Source organism: Meles meles, chromosome 17 (assembly GCF_922984935.1).
Source record: "Meles meles chromosome 17, mMelMel3.1 paternal haplotype, whole genome shotgun sequence".
Lineage (NCBI taxonomy): Eukaryota > Metazoa > Chordata > Mammalia > Carnivora > Mustelidae > Meles > Meles meles.
This window is the reverse complement of record NC_060082.1, coordinates 32,127,971-32,146,828: the sequence shown is the minus strand read 5'-3', so window position 1 is coordinate 32,146,828 and position 18,858 is coordinate 32,127,971. Positions and strand designations below refer to the sequence as shown.

The window sequence follows — 18,858 nt, the reverse complement described above, 5'->3', positions numbered from 1 at the left end:
AGCCAACTATATCAACCAATTAATAACAAAATCAAAGAAACACATCAATAATAATACAATAATAGTAGGGGACTTGAACACTCCCCTCACTGAAATGGACAGATCATCCAAGCAAAAGATCAACAAGGAAATAAAGGCCTTAAATGACACACTGGACCAGATGGACATCACAGATATATTCAGAACATTTCATCCCAAAGCAACAGAATACACATTCTTCTCTAGTGCACATGGAACCTTCTCCAGAATAGATCACATCCTGGGTCACAAATCAGGTCTCAACCGGTATCAAAAGATTAGGATTATTCCCTGCATATTTTCAGACCACAATGCTCTGAAGCTAGAACTCAATCACAAGACGAAAGCTGGAAAGAACCCAAATACATGGAGACTAAACAGCATCCTTCTAAAGAATGAATGGGTCAACCAGGAAATTAAAGAAGAATTGAAAAAATTCATGGAAACAAATGATAATGAAAACACAACAGTTCAAAATCTGTGGGACACAGCAAAGGCAGTCCTGAGAGGAAAATATATAGCGGTACAAGCCTTTCTCAAGAAACAAGAAAGGTCTCAAGTACACAACCTAACCCTACGCGTAAAGGAGCTGGAGAAAGAACAAGAAAGAAACCCTAAACCCAGCAGGAGAAGAGAAATCATAAAGATCAGAGCAGAAATCAATGAAATAGAAACCAAAAAAACAATAGAAAAAATCAATGAAACTAGGAGCTGGTTCTTTGAAAGAATCAATAGGATTGATAAACCCCTGGCCAGACTCATCAAAAAGAAAAGAGAAAGGACGCAAATAAATAAAATCATGAATGAAAGAGGAGAGATCACAACTAACACCAAAGAAATACAGACAATTATAAGAACATACTATGAGCAACTCTACGCCAACAAATTGGACAATCTGGAAGAAATGGATGCATTCCTAGAGACATATAAACTACCACAACTGAACCAGGAAGAAATAGAAAACCTGAACAGGCCCATAACCAGTAAGGAGATTGAAACAGTCATCAAAAATCTCCAAACAAACAAAAGCCCAGGGCCAGACGGCTTCCCAGGGGAATTCTACCAAACATTTAAAGAAGAACTCATTCCTATTCTCCTGAAACTGTTCCAAAAAACAGAAATGGAAGGAAAACTTCCAAACTCATTCTATGAGGCCAGCATCACCTTGATCCCAAAACCAGACAAGGATCCCACCAAAAAAGAGAACTACAGACCAATATCCTTGATGAACACAGACGCAAAAATTCTCGCCAAAATACTAGCCAATAGGATTCAACAGTACATGAAAAGGATTATTCACCACGATCAAGTGGGATTTATTCCAGGGCTGCAGGGTTGGTTCAACATCCGCAAATCAATCAATGTGATAGAACACATTAATAAAAGAAAGAACAAGAACCATATGATACTCTCAATAGATGCTGAAAAAGCATTTGACAAAGTACAGCATCCCTTCCTGATCAAAACTCTTCAAAGTGTAGGGATAGAGGGCACATACCTCAATATTATCAAAGCCATCTATGAAAAACCCACCGCAAATATCATTCTCAATGGAGAAAAACTGAAAGCTTTTCCATTAAGGTCAGGAACACGGCAGGGATGTCCATTATCACCACTGCTATTCAACATAGTATTAGAAGTCCTAGCCTCAGCAATCAGGCAACAAAAAGAAATTAAAGGCATCCAAATTGGTAAAGAAGAAGTCAAACTATCACTCTTCGCAGATGATATGATACTATATGTGGAAAACCCAAAAGACTCCACTCCAAAACTGCTAGAACTTGTCCAGGAATTCAGTAAAGTGTCAGGATATAAAATCAATGCACAGAAATCAGTTGCATTTCTGTACACCAACAACAAGACTGAAGAAAGAGAAATTAAGGAGTCAATCCCATTCACAATTGTACCCAAAACTATAAGATACCTAGGAATAAACCTAACCAAAGAGACTAAGAATCTATACACAGAAAATTATAAAGTACTCATGAAAGAAATTGAGGAAGACACAAAAAAATGGAAAAATGTTCCATGCTCCTGGATTGGAAGAATAAATATTGTGAAAATGTCTATGCTACCTAAAGCAATCTACACATTTAATGCAATCCCTATCAAAATACCATCCATTTTTTTCAAAGAAATGGAACAAATAATCCTCAAATTTATATGGAACCAGAAAAGACCTCGAATAGCCAAAGGAATATTGAAGAACAAAGCCAAAGTTGGTGGCATCACAATTCCGGACTTCAAGCTCTATTACAAAGCTGTCATCATCAAGACAGCATGGTACTGGCACAAAAACAGACACATAGACCAGTGGAACAGAATAGAGAGCCCAGAAATCGACCCTCAACTCTATGGTCAACTCATCTTCGACAAAGCAGGAAAGAATGTCCAATGGAAAAAAGACAGCCTCTTCAATAAATGGTGCTGGGAAAATTGGACAGCCACATGCAGAAAAATGAAATTGCACCACTTCCTTACACCACACACGAAAATAGACTCCAAATGGATGAAGGACCTCAATGTGAGAAAGGAATCCATCAAAATCCTTGAGGAGAATGCAGGCAGCAACCTCTTCGACCTCAGCCGCAGCAACATCTTCCTAGGAACAACGGCAAAGGCAAGGGAAGCAAGGGCGAAAATGAACTATTGGGATTTCATCAAGATCAAAAGCTTTTGCACAGCAAAGGAAACAGTTAACAAAACCAAAAGACAGCTGACAGAATGGGAGAAGATATTTGCAAACGACATATCAGATAAAGGGCTAGTATCCAAAATCTATAAGGAACTTAGCAAACTCAACACCCAAAGAACAAACAATCCAATCAAGAAATGGGCAGAGGACATGAACAGACATTTCTGCAAAGAAGACATCCAGATGGCCAACAGACACATGAAAAAGTGCTCCACGTCACTCGGCATCAGGGAAATACAAATCAAAACCACAATGAGATATCACCTCACACCAGTCAGAATGGCTAAAATTAACAAGTCAGGAAATGACAGATGCTGGAGAGGATGTGGAGAAAGGGGAACCCTCCTCCACTGTTGGTGGGAATGCAAGCTGGTGCAACCACTCTGGAAAACAGCATGGAGGTTCCTCAAAATGTTGAAAATAGAACTACCCTATGACCCAGCAATTGCACTACTGGGTATTTACCCTAAAGATACAAACATAGTGATCCGAAGGGGCACGTGTACCCGAATGTTTATAGCAGCAATGTCTACAATAGCCAGACTATGGAAAGAACCTAGATGTCCATCAACAGATGAATGGATCAAGAAGATGTGGTATATATACACAATGGAATACTATGCAGCCATCAAAAGAAATGAAATCTTGCCATTTGCGACGACGTGGATGGAACTAGAGCGTATCATGCTTAGTGAAATAAGTCAATCGGAGAAAGACAACTATCATATGATCTCCCTGATAAGAGGACATGGAGAAGCAACATGGGGGGGTAGGGGGATAGGAGAAGAATAAATGAAACAAGATGGGATTGGGAGGGAGACAAACCATAAATGACTCTTAATCTCACAAAACAAACTGGGGGTTGCTGGGGGGAGGTGGGATTGGGAGAGGGGGAGCGGGCTATGGACATTGGGGAGGGGAGGCGAACCATAAGAGACTATGGACTCTGAAAAACAACCTGAGGGTTTTGAAGGGTCAGGGGTGGGAGGTTGGGGGAACAGGTGGTGGGTGATGGGGAGGGCACGTTTTGCATGGAGCACTGGGTGTTGTGCAAAAAGAATGAATACTGTTACGCTGAAAAAATTAAAAAAAAGGGAAAAAAAAATTAAAAAAAAAAAAAAAGTAACCCACTACTAACTCCACCCCTGTCTCCTACTACCTGCCAACTTACATTTGAAGCTTCTTATAAGGTGTTATGCTCTGCTTTCGAGTATTTTGATGTGTTTTTTATTCTTCCCAGAATTCCTCTCTTCCTTGGATCATCTAAACTTTGTTAACTTTTCCTCTTCATTATTTAAAACCCAATTTAGGCAACACCTCCTTTTGCACCCTTTTTGATTGAAGTTTGCCAGATTTATTGAATTTGATCATGATTTTATTTTTCTCATCATTCACTTTAGACTTATTAAACTGTAACAAGAATTATTTGATCTTTTTATGGCAGACATACATGCATCCATTAATTAAATAAATGTTGATTCAGCATCTATTTTGTGCCAAACATTGACCTAGGCCCTGGGGATACAGCTATGGATGACACATAGGTCACTGCAACATGGAATTTATAATCTAGAAGACTGAATACATAATTAACATATTTTATATTTTAAGACGTGTTTTTATTTTATTTAGGATATTAGTAGAAAGATAAAATATGAATATTTTTGACCTTTGAAAATATGATAGTGGTATGAAATCAATATATAACCGTTGACATACTCTTATTTTGTAATAGCATTAAGAATCTCGTGACACATGGAACCATGTTAGATACTATGTGAAGAAAACTCCGTTGCTTTTTATTCATCATACTTATTAAGCTTACATAAAATATGAGGACTTCATACAGACGTTAATTTTCCAAACAGAGGCTTTTTGACATTTGTCAGGAATACAGTAGAAATGAGTTACCTGTTATGCAGATGTTAGATTAAGTGACTCATATGGTTTCTTTGCGTTTATTGGCTTGGTGTTTTTGTTTGTTTGTTTGTTTGTTTTTTTACTTTGGCTTCCTTCATAATTTTATTGACTTACACATTGTCATTCAATAGTATGATAAAACCCACTTTATTATAATCTAGCACAAACTTCTTAGGTGTGTTCTTGGTATTAGTCAAGCTGTGGGATATTAGAAAATGTTACACAAAGAAAACATTTTATGATTAAGTAAGTTAAATATAAGTGAGGCTTTCAGTGAATTTGTTTTTTATCATTTTCAGGCCTGCTTGGATCCGTTAGTGTTCTGGCATTTATTATCATGTCCTAAGAACAATCTATATAGCAAGTAGTATTTCACAGAGGTCTTTGACCTGGAAGCCCCCCCCTTTTTTTTTAATATTTTATTTATTTATTTGACAGAGACAGAGATCACAAGTAGTCAGAGAGGCAGGCAGAGAGAGAGGGAGAAACAGGCTCGCCACTGAGCAGAGAGCCCGATGCGGGGCTCGATCCCAGGACCCTGAGATCATGACCTGAGCCCAAGGCAGAGGCTTAAACCACTGAGCCACCCAGGCGCCCCTGGAAGCCCTTTTTTTCATGAATGTTTTTGAAACTATCTATGGGACACTAGATGTGAAATGCTGATTTTAGTGACTTAGATTTCACAGTAAAAGATACTCTAATTCATTATCAGAGTTCTCTTTCTCCTTCCCTCTCCTCCTCTCCTTGGATCTAACCCTATATAAAATCCAGTCCGGAAATAAAAAATATGGTTATATGTCATGACTAAATGATGTTCATCCCAGAAGTGAATACCAGCTTAACATTCAAAAATGAATCACCATACTTGAACGTTTTAACAAACAAACAAAAAACTGCATAATCATCTCAGATAGAGAAAAAGCATTTGACAAAAATTTAACATGTATTCTTTATAAAATCTCTTAGCAGAGTAAGAATAGAAGGGCACTATCTCAGCCTGATAAATTAAGACATCTATGAAGAATGCATATCTTTCATTCATATGAACAATGCTTTTGTAAGGGAGCATATTTTTCTAAAATATATCTCTTTGGCATTTTGATTATTTTAAGCTGGTTATTTATTTATTTTAAAAAAGATTTTATTTATTTATTGGACAGAGAGAGATCACAAGTAGGCAGAGAGGCAGGCGGAGAGAGGGGGAAGCAGGCTCCCCACTGAGTAGAGAACCCAATGCTGGGCTAGATCCCAGGACCCTGGGATCATGATCTGAGCTGAAGGCAGGGGCTTCAGCTCCACTGAGCCACCCAGGTGCCCCAAGCTGGTTATTTTTAAGATGCTGCAAACATAGAAGTTCTGAAAACTGAGTATAAGTTACCCTTTTTTATGAGACATTCATATTTATAAGAAAAATCTCCATTAGTAAGGTGTCTCCCTTGCTGTACCAGGAAGAGGGTTTGACTCAATTTCTAGAAACTATTACCGATAGAGATGGCAATGAGTTATCTGCATAACAACCTTACTCTTGTTTATTGTGCTTTTCCTAGTAACCTTCCATAACTGAGTCCCAACATCTTTCGTCTTTAGCTAACGATGGTATTTAAGTTGATGGCTTTGACTGTTTGGGGGAGTTGCTCAATTTTCCCGAGTTGCTTCTATATATATAGAAGGTATATATTTTATCAGACTTTTCTCCTTTTACTCTGTCTCATGCCAGTTTGAGTCTTACAGCAGCTTGAACAGTAAAGGAAAATTTTTCCTTCCCAACACTTCCTTCTTGCTAGGAACAATAAAAGGATGTCTGCTCTCTACTTAGGTTTCATTGCACTGGAAGTTCTAGCTACTAAAATAAGGCAAGAATCCCCCCAAATCTACTTGGACTAATAAGTGAGTTCAGCAAGTTTGCAGTATGTGTGGGGTTGCATGTGTGTTTATGTAAATATATGTTGTCATTTGATATATGGCAAGGATGACGTAGTAGTGTTGTGGGGGCTGATCATTTCAATATATGATTTGAACTCAATTGGATATCCATGTAGAAAAAAGCCTAATATTGACTTTACCTTGTATCATACAAAAATTTAATTCCAGGTCAATTATAGATCTAAACTTGAAAGGTAAAACAATAAAGCTTATGTTAGAAGATAATGTATGAGAAATTGAAGTATAGGAATAATTCTTAAATAGTACACAAAGATATTAAAAAGGAATGATTGATTCGACCATATTAAATTTATGAATTTCTGTTCATTAGTTAATTGAAAGATGCCATTAGAAAGGTTTTAAAAAAGACAAGTTACAGAATGGAAGGAAATATTTACAAATAGTCATTTTTTAACTGTTTTTTTTAAAGAGTATAATGAAGTGAGGATGTGTTTTAGTTTCTCTGTTAATCCCATTTAAATGGATCCTAGTTTTTCAACCCTTACATTATATTTTAGTTATAAAATAACACTTGTAAGGAACCTAGAAATAATTGATGTTGTGTAGAAAAAGTGTTGTTGGGTGAAGCAATAGCTATGTCTTATTTGTAGTTCAGTTCTTGAACTGCCGTAGGTGCAGTAGGTGACAGAATTAGTAGTAGAGGGGCACCTGGGTGGCTCAGTGGGTTAAGCCTCTGCTCAGGTCATGATCTCAGAGTCCTGGGATCGAGCCCCGCATTGGACTCTCTGCTCTGGCCGGGAGCCTGCTTCCTTCTCTGTCTCTCTGCCTGCCTCTCTGCCTACTTGTGATCTCTCTCTGTGTCAAATAAATAAATAAAATGGTTTTTTTTTTTTTTAAAAAGAATTAGTGGTAAACATAGAATTAGTGACATAGAATTAGTCTTCAGTTTATTTTAACTGAGTTATGGCTGAGTGTATGCATACAAAGTATGCATACTTCGCATACTTTACAAAGTATGCATAAAAAAGTAAACCCCGTCTTGGGAGGACTGGCCTTTTAAGTTTAAACCTAAAAATTACAGTAAGAAGTATGGTTGGACATACATAACAAAAGTACTAACATTTTTAGAATATGAAGATGAGGTGCATTTTAGAATTGTAGAACATGAACTACATTTATGGGAAGCTTATGGTAATTTGCATATTGCACCGGGAAGGGAAGCCTGGTCTGTGAGGTTTAATGGAGAAGAGAGAATTTCATCTCATAAAATAGGATTTTCTAAGCACATGATACTACTTTGGAGAAGTGGACTTAGTTGAGACGGTGAATACCTTTTGTTTTAGCTAAACAGAGCTTGGATTTAGCAAATGACAGTTATAAGAGTATGGGATATCTTTTTTTTTTTTTTAAAGATTTTATTTATTTATTTGACAGAGAGAGATCACAAGTAGGCAGAGAGGCAGGCAGAGAGAGTGAGAGGGAAGCCGAGCAGAGAGCCCGATGCGGGACTCGATCCCAGGACCCTGAGATCATGACCCGAGTCGAAGGCAGTGGCTTAAACCACTGAGCCACCCAGGCGCCCCGAGTATGGGATATCTTAATGGATGCTTTTTGAAACATTAGGTAAATCCAATATTTGAATGCAAGCCTTAGGCATATGATGAGCAACATGACTTGGTAATGATGACGTCATTTAAATTACAACTTTATATTTTTGCAGAATTCTAAAGTTCCTGTTGCTTTAGACAATGGATGAGCAATCACAAGGAATGCAAGGGCCACCTGTTCCCCAGTTCCAACCACAGGTAATTTCTTCTAATGAAGGCTGGCGTGTGTGTGTGTGTGTGTGTGTGTGTGTGTCAAAGTTCCTTTAAGAAACAAAATAGCCCCCAAAATGCTAGTTTTAGTCATAATTGCATGTATTTCTTTTCTTTTTTTAAATGTTTTATTTATTTGTCAGACAGAAATCACAAATAGGCAGAGAGGCAGGCAGAGAGAGAGAGAGGAAGGGAAGCAGGTTCCCCGCCGAGCAGAGAGCCCAACACGGGGCTCGATTCCAGGACCCTGGGATCATGACCTGAGCCGAAGGCAGAGGCTTTAACCCACTGAGCCACCCAGGTGCCCCAGAATTGTGTATATTTTTAAATATTGTTTTAGAATACTTAATTCTCATGTACAAACATTAAAAAGCTGGCAGCTTTAGATTTTGACTTAACTGAATGACCTGTACGGTTTGAGAGTTAATATTAGACTTACAGAAAAAAGAACACACACGAGGCTGTGCCCGGCTTGTGGGGATGCCTGTGTATTTGGTTTCTGTCTTTGCTTTGGCTGGCTGATCTGCCTTATCCGCAACTGCCTTCCATTATTGCTACTTTTCTCGTATTCTCTGACATGTGGTATGTTTCTCCTGTTAGGTGATTGCTTGCTTTTTTGTAAAATGAAGTGAAGTAAAAGGAATACTTCCCATTATACAAAGCTTCCCATTAAGCTCAGGGTGTAATGATACGGTTGCAATCACAAACACCCCCATATGGGGCAAAACCTCATTTTTATTGTCATTCATAAAAGTCATATTTCTCCATTTTGTTTATGAGGCATTCTGTAATATGTCTCAAATTTGCTCTGCTTTTTCTTATCTCAGTTTTGCTTCGATAGTAATTCTGAAATTGTTGGAAGAAATGTTGGATGTTCTTTCAAATGAGTTCTGTAGTCATAGGTTGGGGAGACTTGGGCTGACAGTTACTTTATGACTATCTTTGCTCAGAGCCTCTCTTATTCTAATGTGCATTTTAAATTTCCAAGAGGACATAGGGTGTAGTGTTTTTTACCTTTATTTGACTGTGGGACCCCAGTGAGACTTTTTTTTAAAGTGTCTATTGACTTCTTCCAGGGTTGGTGTCTATAACACAGTCCCGAAAATACTGCCTACATGTACACCACCTTTTCTGCCTCTGATTTCGTTCACTTGGCACCTTCATTTGTCTTTCCAACTTTTGAACTCCTGAGCATCTTTCGAGCACTACCTAAAATGCCATTTCTATCGTGAAGTTTTTTCTGATTTTCTCAATGTAATATCTTTTCTTGGAAACCTGATGATACACATTCTTTATATGTCTTACGGTATTTCTGACACCTTTGTGGTATTTTATGTGGACGTTTTCTTGTCTCTACCGGGTTAAACTCTCTTTGAGGAAGAGGACTTTCTCTTACTTTGGTACTGTACTTCCTTACATGGAGCAGGGCCTCCACAAGAATGTGTAATTGAAGCCAACCAGGGACTCGCTCAAATGAAGATGTTTAAATTAGCCCTTTACCTAATTGAATTTTACATTGCTTTTCTTTGTGATACTCACTTGAATTCTCTGTATTCAGAAAAGAGACCCTTCAGCTTAATGTAAGGGCAATATTTTAATTTCTTTATTTTTAAGTTTTGAATTAAATTCCAGTTCCTTAATATACAGTGTCCAATCTTTTAATTTCAAGATGGTTGTTTTTAAAGATCTACTGCCTGTATTTTGTGTTCTGGCCATAAATCACTGAGATTGTACTAAGCAACTTCTAACTATCAAATAGATGTAAACACATCCTAGTGCCCATTTTACACATCTAGGCAAACACTCTTGTTTCATAGTATGCTGCATCTAGTGAAGACAGTAAAAGAAGCACTTCTGAAAATTAGATGGTTCATGTTATGATTTTGAAATCCACGGTTTGGAACAGCCTTTAGTTTCAAAGGGGGGGGGGAAGCACTTTCATTTTTGCCTCCTACTGAGTCACTAACCAGGAAAGGTCGGAGTGGCAGTAGGAGGCAAACATGAAAGTAATTGTTTTCCTATGAGACACAAGGCTGCCACATAGCATATATTTCAAGATTATATATGCGGTTCTGCATCTCTTTTCACACTGTTCCCTTTAGTTTATGCCTCCTGCTGCTGCTCCTGTGTGGGTGGACCTCTCTCCCTGTTGGAAACAGGCAAGTGTCATCCCAGGTTCTAGCTGCCTGTGGCAAGTGGGGGAAGGGAGAAGGATTTTTTCCCCCTTCTCTGCACTGATAGTGTGAGATAGTGAAAGAAAAATTACCTGACAAGAGCTTATGGGCGTTATTGCTTATTAGGTCGGTGAAAAATGTTACTGCTCTCAGTAGTGTTATTTTAAAGGGCTGGGAAAGGACAGCGTCTGCCCAGGGTTGACAACCTTCTTTTGTTTTGTTCCACACCATTGGCCTGAATAACGGGGGTGATATGGCAACATATGGTTAGCCAAGTGACTTCTTTCACTTTTGTCATGCTAATATCAGTGTGGCCATAAACAGAAATCAAGGGAAGTCAGCTTTTTAAGTGTCAAATACCAATTATACCCTGTTATAATGATGAGTGATGTGTATTCTTGGCATATCTTTCCTTTCCTTGTTCCAAGATGAAAGCTCTAACCCCAAAATGCATAATATATGGTCTTATTTTTAGTATGGGAGTTTCTTTTTTGTTTTGTTTTGTTTTTTTGAAGTTTTAGATTGTGAGATTTATGTATTTTTTCAAATGTGTTTTTCTATTATTGCCATTCTCTTGAACTTAGGGAAAATTTGTCCTCTCAGCTTCCCTTTTTCTTCCCTTCCCTTCCTTCTTTCCTTCTTTGATTCCCTCCATGAAAGCCTAGAAGGTATTACAAGGATTTTGACTAAATTTTATTCTATATATTCTTACTGCTTTAGAACTCCTGTTTGTGGAATAATGGATTTGGCTTAATTTTTTTAAAGAAGACTGTGTACAATATAGTGACAGATAAATAGTAAAATGTTTGCTTTCAACTATCAGACTAATTTTTAACAAGGAATGTTTACAACTAACATTTTGTGAGAATTTTGACTTATGGGCATTGATTGAAGAGGGCTGTGGTACATTCTCATTTTTATCATAAATGTAAATATAGAACAATTATTAATCAGTACAGTTCTAATGATTTCTGGGAGTGATTAGAAGGGGAATAAAATTTTTTTTTAAGATTTTATTAATTTATTTGACAGACAGAAATCACAAATAGAGAGGCAGGCAGAGAGAGAGGAGGAAACAGGCTCCCTGCAGAACAGAGAGCCCAACACGGGGCTCGATCCCAGGACCTTGGGATTATGACCTGAGCTGAAGGCAGAGGCTTTAACCCACTGAGCCATCAGGTGCCCTGAAGGGGAATAAATTTTAATTGCAATAATCTTCAGGGCTTAAATTATAATTATTGCTTGTAAATTTGTAGATAACTAGTGTAACACTTTGGTTTCCTCTGAAAGAGGGAGAGTACCCCACATTTACAGGTAGAAAAATAGACAGTCTTTGTTTTACAGCTTAGAAGGTATGAAAATCTTGTCTTGCTGTTTTCCAATCCAGCCAGTAGGGTAGACTGACCATTCCTTAAAGCTTCATGGCAGCCCAAACTACAGTCCACTTGTGCTTTTTGCATCTCTGTGAAAGGAATGTGAAGAGTTGAGATGAGCTTTACCACATAGCATGTCAAGCTAGTAATCCGGGTGCACTGTGGGCCAGAGCGACGCAGCCCCGGGTAGACTTTGTTGAGTGGATAGGATTTTGGGACATGGGAACTGTATTACCTTCCTCTGTCTTTAGCTCATCTGAGAGAATTACTTTCTTTGTGAAATAAGGTCATCATTTAGCTTCTTTTGATAAATTGATTTTTCCAAGGCACCTTTCATATAGCGTCGAGTAGAACTTCTATTTTGGGGAGTCTTTATATGTAATGCTCTCCTTTTAACAGTTTAGTTCATTGAATAACATTATTGATAAAGGTGCAGGAGAATGAGCAGCAGCTGTTTTGAGGAAAGAAGACTCTTGCCATGGTTTAAAGTCAGGACCGTGAACCTCAAGTAACCCTTAATTGTATACGTCAGCAGCCACATCCTGAGTGCCTCGGCTCCCCCACTTCCTCAGTGATGACTTCATCTTCTTTCTCCTCAGCTCCCAATACTTTCTCCCCCACGCCCACTCTCAGCTAATGCCCTTGCTTCCTACTTCACTTAAAAAAACTGAAACAATCAGAAGAGATCGCCCACAGACTCCTGCCATGGATATCCTCCTCCCAGAACCTTGTATACTCCTGTGATCTGCTTTTTCTGTTATCAGCTGAACTGAGCCAACTGTTCTCAAAGGCCAGCGCTCCCATGAGCCCCAGATCCCATCTCCGTCTCCTGCTTATTTCAGCTTTCTCTACTGAGTCCGTCCCGTCATATACTATTGTGCTGTTATTTCTTCCATCAAACAACAAACTGAACCAAACAAACTCAAAAAACAGCTTTTGAAGTCCTTCTTCTCTCCAGCTGTTGACCTATTTCTCCGCTGCCTTTTATTGCAAAATTCCTAGAAAGATTTATTTGTAGTTTTGTCTCATTTCTCCTTTCACTCCCTGAAATGTACTCCAATTCAGCTTTCTCCCTGACAACGCCGCTGAAACTGCTGTTGCCAGGATTGTACTTCCCATGTTGTTCAGTCCAGCTGTCTGTTCACAGGCCTCGTCTTCCTGACTTACCAGCTACATTTGATCGCCTTGATCATCCTTTCTTCTTTGAAGCCTGTTCATTGCTTAGCTTCCAAGAACTTTGTTTTTCTCTTGTCTTAGTGGTCCCTCATTTGCTGATTTCTCCTCGCCTGAACCTCTAAACAATTCGGGATTCTGAATATGATCTATTTGCTGATGACTCTCAGATTTATATTTCAGTGCAGACCTGTATCCTGAATTCCAAACTCATGTGTCCACTTGGATACTTGACATCAGATTTGCACGTTCCAAACCAAACATGCCTGAAACTGACCTCTAAATATTCCTCCTAAAACTGTTCTATCTATAGTCTTCTCTTTCTCTCTCTCAATCTCTTTCTCTCTTTTTAAAAAAGATTTTATTTATTTGAGAGAGAGCATGAGCTGGGGGAGAGGGAGAAGCAGGCTCCTTGCTGATCAAGGAGCTGGACGTGGGACTCAGTCCCAAGACTCTAGGATCATGACCTGAGCCGAAGGCAGATGCTTAATCGACTGAGCAACCCAGGTACCCGGCTACAGTCTTTTTTCTTTTTTTTTTTTTCATTTTATTTATTTTTTCAGTGTAACAGTATTCATTCTTTTTGCACAACACCCAGTGCTCCATGCAAAACGTGCCCTCCCCATTACCCACCACCTGTTCCCCCAACCTCCCACCCCTGACCCTTCAAAACCCTCAGGTTGTTTTTCAGAGTCCATAGTCTCTTATGGTTCGCCTCCCCTCCCCAATGTCCATAGCCCGCTCCCCCTCTATCACAATTAGTGGGAGGTCCATTATTTCATTTGCTAGGCTAAAATTTTTAGAGACGTTCCTGATTCCCTCACATTCCTGTCATCTAATATCTAATCTGCTAATAGATTGCATAGGCTCTATCTTCAAGATTTATTTAGAATCAGAATACTTCTTACTCTCTGCTACCACTCTGGTCAGAATTATTTTAACTTTTCACATAGCTTATTGTGATGGCCTCCCACTTGGTCTCTGCTTCCACCCTTGCCTCTCTTTACTCTCAACACAGAAGACATTATAAAATTACACAAAATTTAAATATAAAATATAACATTATAGTCAAGTGATGTCTGTTTAAAACTTTCTAGTAGTTTCTCATCAGCTTGCTCACTTCTTCAATAAATACTTCTTCAAGTATTTATTTAAATATCACATACTTTGATCATTCAGTAAAAATTGAAATTTCATTCCAACACAGTATGCCTTTGCTGCCATATTTTTTCTCCGTGGAATTTATCACCTTAGCATTCTTTATTTTGTCCAGTCATTGTTCTGCTAGAGTATAAGCTTTATCCCTAGTGCCTAGAATAGTACTAGGCACGTAGTAGACATTCAGTAAATATTTTTGAAACTTGGTGTGAAATCAATCAATCCTCTAAGCACTACCTTTTTGAATATGAATATTAAAATATACAAGTATCTACAGATTTTCTCTTTCATTGTACAAGTAACTACCTACATCCCTCATTTCTTATTGAACTTTTTTTTTTTTTCACTTCTTTGTTTTTAACTGGAATGTACCTCTTTCTCCCAGGGACACTGGTTTTCCCCCTTAACTGTCCCAAGTAGAGTCTACTTGTTCTCTAATAGCCATAGACCGTAAGGATCAGGAGGAAGCAAGAGCTGTACTGAGGCTTCTGCTTCCCATCTAAAAGGTTTTCACCTTTCTGATAGCTGTTATCTTCTACCCTCCTCATCACCCTCACATTAGTTGAAAACTTGACCACCTGGCTCACTGTCTTACCACCTTCATCCTGCTTTTTGTCTGGGGTAGTGGTATGGCCGCTACTATTGGCACCTACTGATTATTGAATTCTTAAAATACACCTACCTTGTGCTAAGCATTTTGAATACATTGCCTCATTTATTTCTAACAGATAACATACAAAACATTATTTTTCACACTTTATAAATAAGAGACTGAGGCTCAGACTAATTAACTAATTTGCCCATGATAACATAGCTAGTTAGGGGTAGAGCTGGGATTTGACCCAGGGTTGTCTGACTCCAAGCCAGTGATTCTTTGCTTTTGCAGAGAAAGTTCCTCATATATTTCCTGGCCAGTTTGATCTTAATCACCATGACCCTTAATATTTTTATAGGTACCTCAAGCTCTTAGTCTTCAAGATGAAATTTATTATATTTTGCCCAAGATTGCCTTTTTGCTTGTGATTATTACCACCATCCATCTGGTTGACCAAGCTACAAACAAGGGAATCCCATATCTTGTGTTTAGGCGGTTTCCATGTTCTCTTGATTTTATTTCTTAAAAAGCTATCAGTTCTGCTGATTCTCTACTTTCTGACTTGACTACTCTAGTTAAGATTATTGTCACCTTTTGCCTGGGTTATTGCAGGAACTTTATGTAACTGAGCTCTTTACCTTTCATTTAACCATTTCTAGTTCATTCTTTACATTGTAGCATGAATTATCCTTTTAAAGTGTACATTTCATTATCTTATGCTCCTTAAAGGGCTGCTTTTTTTTTTTTTTTTAAGATTTTATTATCCAACAGAGAGACAGCGAGAGAGGGAACACAAGCAGGGGGAGTGGGAGAGGGAGAAGCAGGCCTCCTGCAGAGCAGGGAGCCCAACGCGGAACTCGATCCCAGGACCCTGGAATCACAACCTGAATTGAAGGCAGATGCTCAATGACTGAAACACCCAGGTGCCCCTAAAGGGCTGCTTTTTTATCGCTCTTAGGGTGAATTCTGTATTTCCTTATATGATTTAGGAGGTCTTGCATCATTTTGTCTCCTTTTACTTCTCCAATTACATTTTGTGTCATTTCTTATTTTGGACTCAGATTCAGTCATGTCTTGCTTATACTATGCTATTTTTCATATCCAAGTCTAAGGTAGCAAGGTAATGGTATTCAAAGATATTTAGTCACTAATGGGACATAGTGAGCATAAAAGCTCATTATAATGTTATATAAACTACATTTCATGATAGAGATACTAGGGAAAATGTTATAGTTGTGAAAGTATATAATTTGGAAGACAACAAAAAGATAACTCTCGGAAAAAATAATGATTATTGGGTAATTCCTTATACTCATATGCTTCCAATAAATAAGATTATACTTTGAAAAGATATATGCATCTGTATGTTTATTGCAGCATTATTTACAATAGCCAAGATATGAAAGCAACCCAAGTGTTCATTGATAGGTGAATTGATAAAGAAGATATGGTATGATCTTGCCATTGATGACAATGTGAATGGACTTATAGGATATTATGTTAAATAAGTCCAATAGAGGAAGAAAAAAACCCATATGATTTCACTCATATGTGGAATCTGAAAAACAGAAAAAATGAACAAACAACTAAAAAAAAAAAAAAAAAAAACCAGACTCTTAAAAACAAAGAACAAAATGGTGGTTGCCAGAGGGGAAGTAGGTGAGGGGATGGACAAAATAGGTAAAGGGAGAGGTAGAAATTTCTAGTTATTTAAAATAAGTAAGTCACAGAGATGAAGAGTACAGAATAGGGAATATAGCCAATAATACTGTAGTAATGTGTGGTGACAGATGGTGACTATACTTATTGTGATGGACATTGAATAACCTATAGAATTATTGAATTAATATGTTATAAACCTGAGACTAATATAACATTGTACATCAATCGTACTTAATTAAGAAAAATAATATACTGTGTCAACAGTGCAGTGTTCACTTTTGCGGATCATATTTTATGTCCGTGATAGTAGATAATGGCTATGCAGTGATGTTTGTTAGATGAATAAATTAATTTCTAAATAAATTAATCTCTAAAGGTCTACCTCAGGAAGCAAGAAAAATCTCAAACAGACCTAACCTTATACCTAACGGAGCTAGGAAAAGAAGAACAAACAAAACCCAAATCCACAGAAGGAAGGAAATAATAAAGAAATGATACGAAAACTTAAAGAACAGTAGAACACATCAGTGAAGCCAGGAGCTGTTTCTTTGAAAAGATCGACAAAATTGATAAACCTCTAGCCAGACTCATTTAAAAAAATAAATAAATAAAAGAAAGAATGCAAAAGAGAGAGGACTTAAACAAAATCAGGAACAAAAGAAGAGAAATAACAACAAACAGCGCAGAAATACAGAGGATTGTAAGAGAATATTATGAGAAATTATATGCCAAAAAACTGGACAATCTAGAAAAAATGCATAAATTCCTAGAATGTATAACTGACCAGAACTTAACAAGAAGAAATAGAAAATTTAAACAGATCGATTACCAGCAAAGAAATTGAATTAGTAATCAAAAACTCCTAACAAACAAAAGTCCAGGACCAAACAGCTTTACCAGTGAATTCTACCAAACATTTAAAGAAGAGTTAATACCTATTCTTCTCCAATTATTCCAGAAAATAAAAGAGAAAGGAAAACTTCCAAATTCATTCTATGAGGCCAGCCTTACCCTGATTTCAAAACCACATAAAGATAGAACAAAAAAGAGAGATACAGGCCAATATTTCTGATGAACATAGATGCAGAATTCAACAAAATATTAGCAAACCAAATTTAACAATACATTAATAAAATCATTCACCACGATCAGGTAGGATTTATCCTGTGATGCAAGTTCAATATTTGCAAATCAATCAATATGATACATCACATCAATAACAGAAAGGATAAAAACCATGTGATCATTTCAGTAGATGCAGAGAAAGCATCATGCTCATTGGTGAAAAACAGCTTTCCCTTAAGGTCAGGAATAAGGCAAGTATGTCCACTCCCACCATTTTTATTCAGAGTGGTACTGAAAGTCATAACCATGGCAATCAGACAAGAGAAAGAATGTAAAGGCATCCAGATTGGTAAAAAGAAGAAGTAAAACTTTTACTATTTGCAGATGACATGATACCACATATAGAAAACCCTAAAGACTCCACCAAAAAACTATTAGAACTAATAAATGAATTCAGTGAGGTCACAGGATACAAAATCGATAAACAGAAATCTGTTGCATTTCATACACTAATAATGAGGCAGCAGAGAGAGAAATTAAGGAAACAACCCTATTTACAGTTGTATCAAAAATAGTAAGATACCTAGGAATAATCTTAACCAAAGAGGTGAAAGACCTGTACTCTGAAAGCCATTAAACATTGTTGAAAGCAATCGAAGACAACACAAAGATATGGAAAGACATTCCATGCTCACAGATTTGGAAGAACAAATATTGTTAAAATGTTTATACTACATCTGCAGATTTAATGCATCCCTATCAAAATACCAACAGCATTTTTCACAGAAGTAGAATAAATAATCCCAAAATTTGTATGAACCAAAAAGACCTCGAATAGCCAAAGGAATCTTGAAAAAGAACAAAACTGGAGGTTTCACAATTCCAGACTTCAAATTACATTGCAAATCTATAATAATCAAAACAGTATGGTACTGGCACAAAAATAGACACATAGATCAATGGAAAAGAATAGAAAATTCTCTAGAAATTCTCTAGACTTTCTAGAATTCTCTAGAAAAAATTCTCTAGAAAATTCAGAAAGAACCCCCCAATTTATCATTGACTAATCTTTGACAAAAGAGGTAAGAACATGCAAAAAGACTGTCTCTTCAACAGATAGTGTTGGGAAAACTGAACAGCAACATGGAAAAGAATGAAACTGGGCCACTTTCTTATACCATACAAAAAAATAAACTAAAAATGGATTAAGGGCCTTAATATGAGGCCTGAAGCATTTATAAATCCTAGAAGAGAGCACCGGCAGTAATTTCTGTGACATTAGATAGAGCATCATTTTTCTAGATATGTCTCCTGAGGAAAGGGA

At 37.4% G+C, this 18,858-nt stretch overlaps 1 protein-coding gene across 2 annotated transcripts in view; it reads left to right on the top strand.

The window, feature by feature from the left end:
* Positions 1–18,858, top strand: part of NEK7 (NIMA related kinase 7) — a 156,618-nt gene that overhangs the window by 53,970 nt on the left and 83,790 nt on the right. For both annotated transcript variants that reach the window (XM_045982741.1, XM_045982740.1), the window contains exon 2: positions 8,238–8,322. In XM_045982741.1, coding sequence (XP_045838697.1) covers positions 8,266–8,322 — 57 coding nt within the window. In that variant the 5' untranslated portion in view covers positions 8,238–8,265. The remainder of the gene's footprint in view (positions 1–8,237; positions 8,323–18,858) is intronic.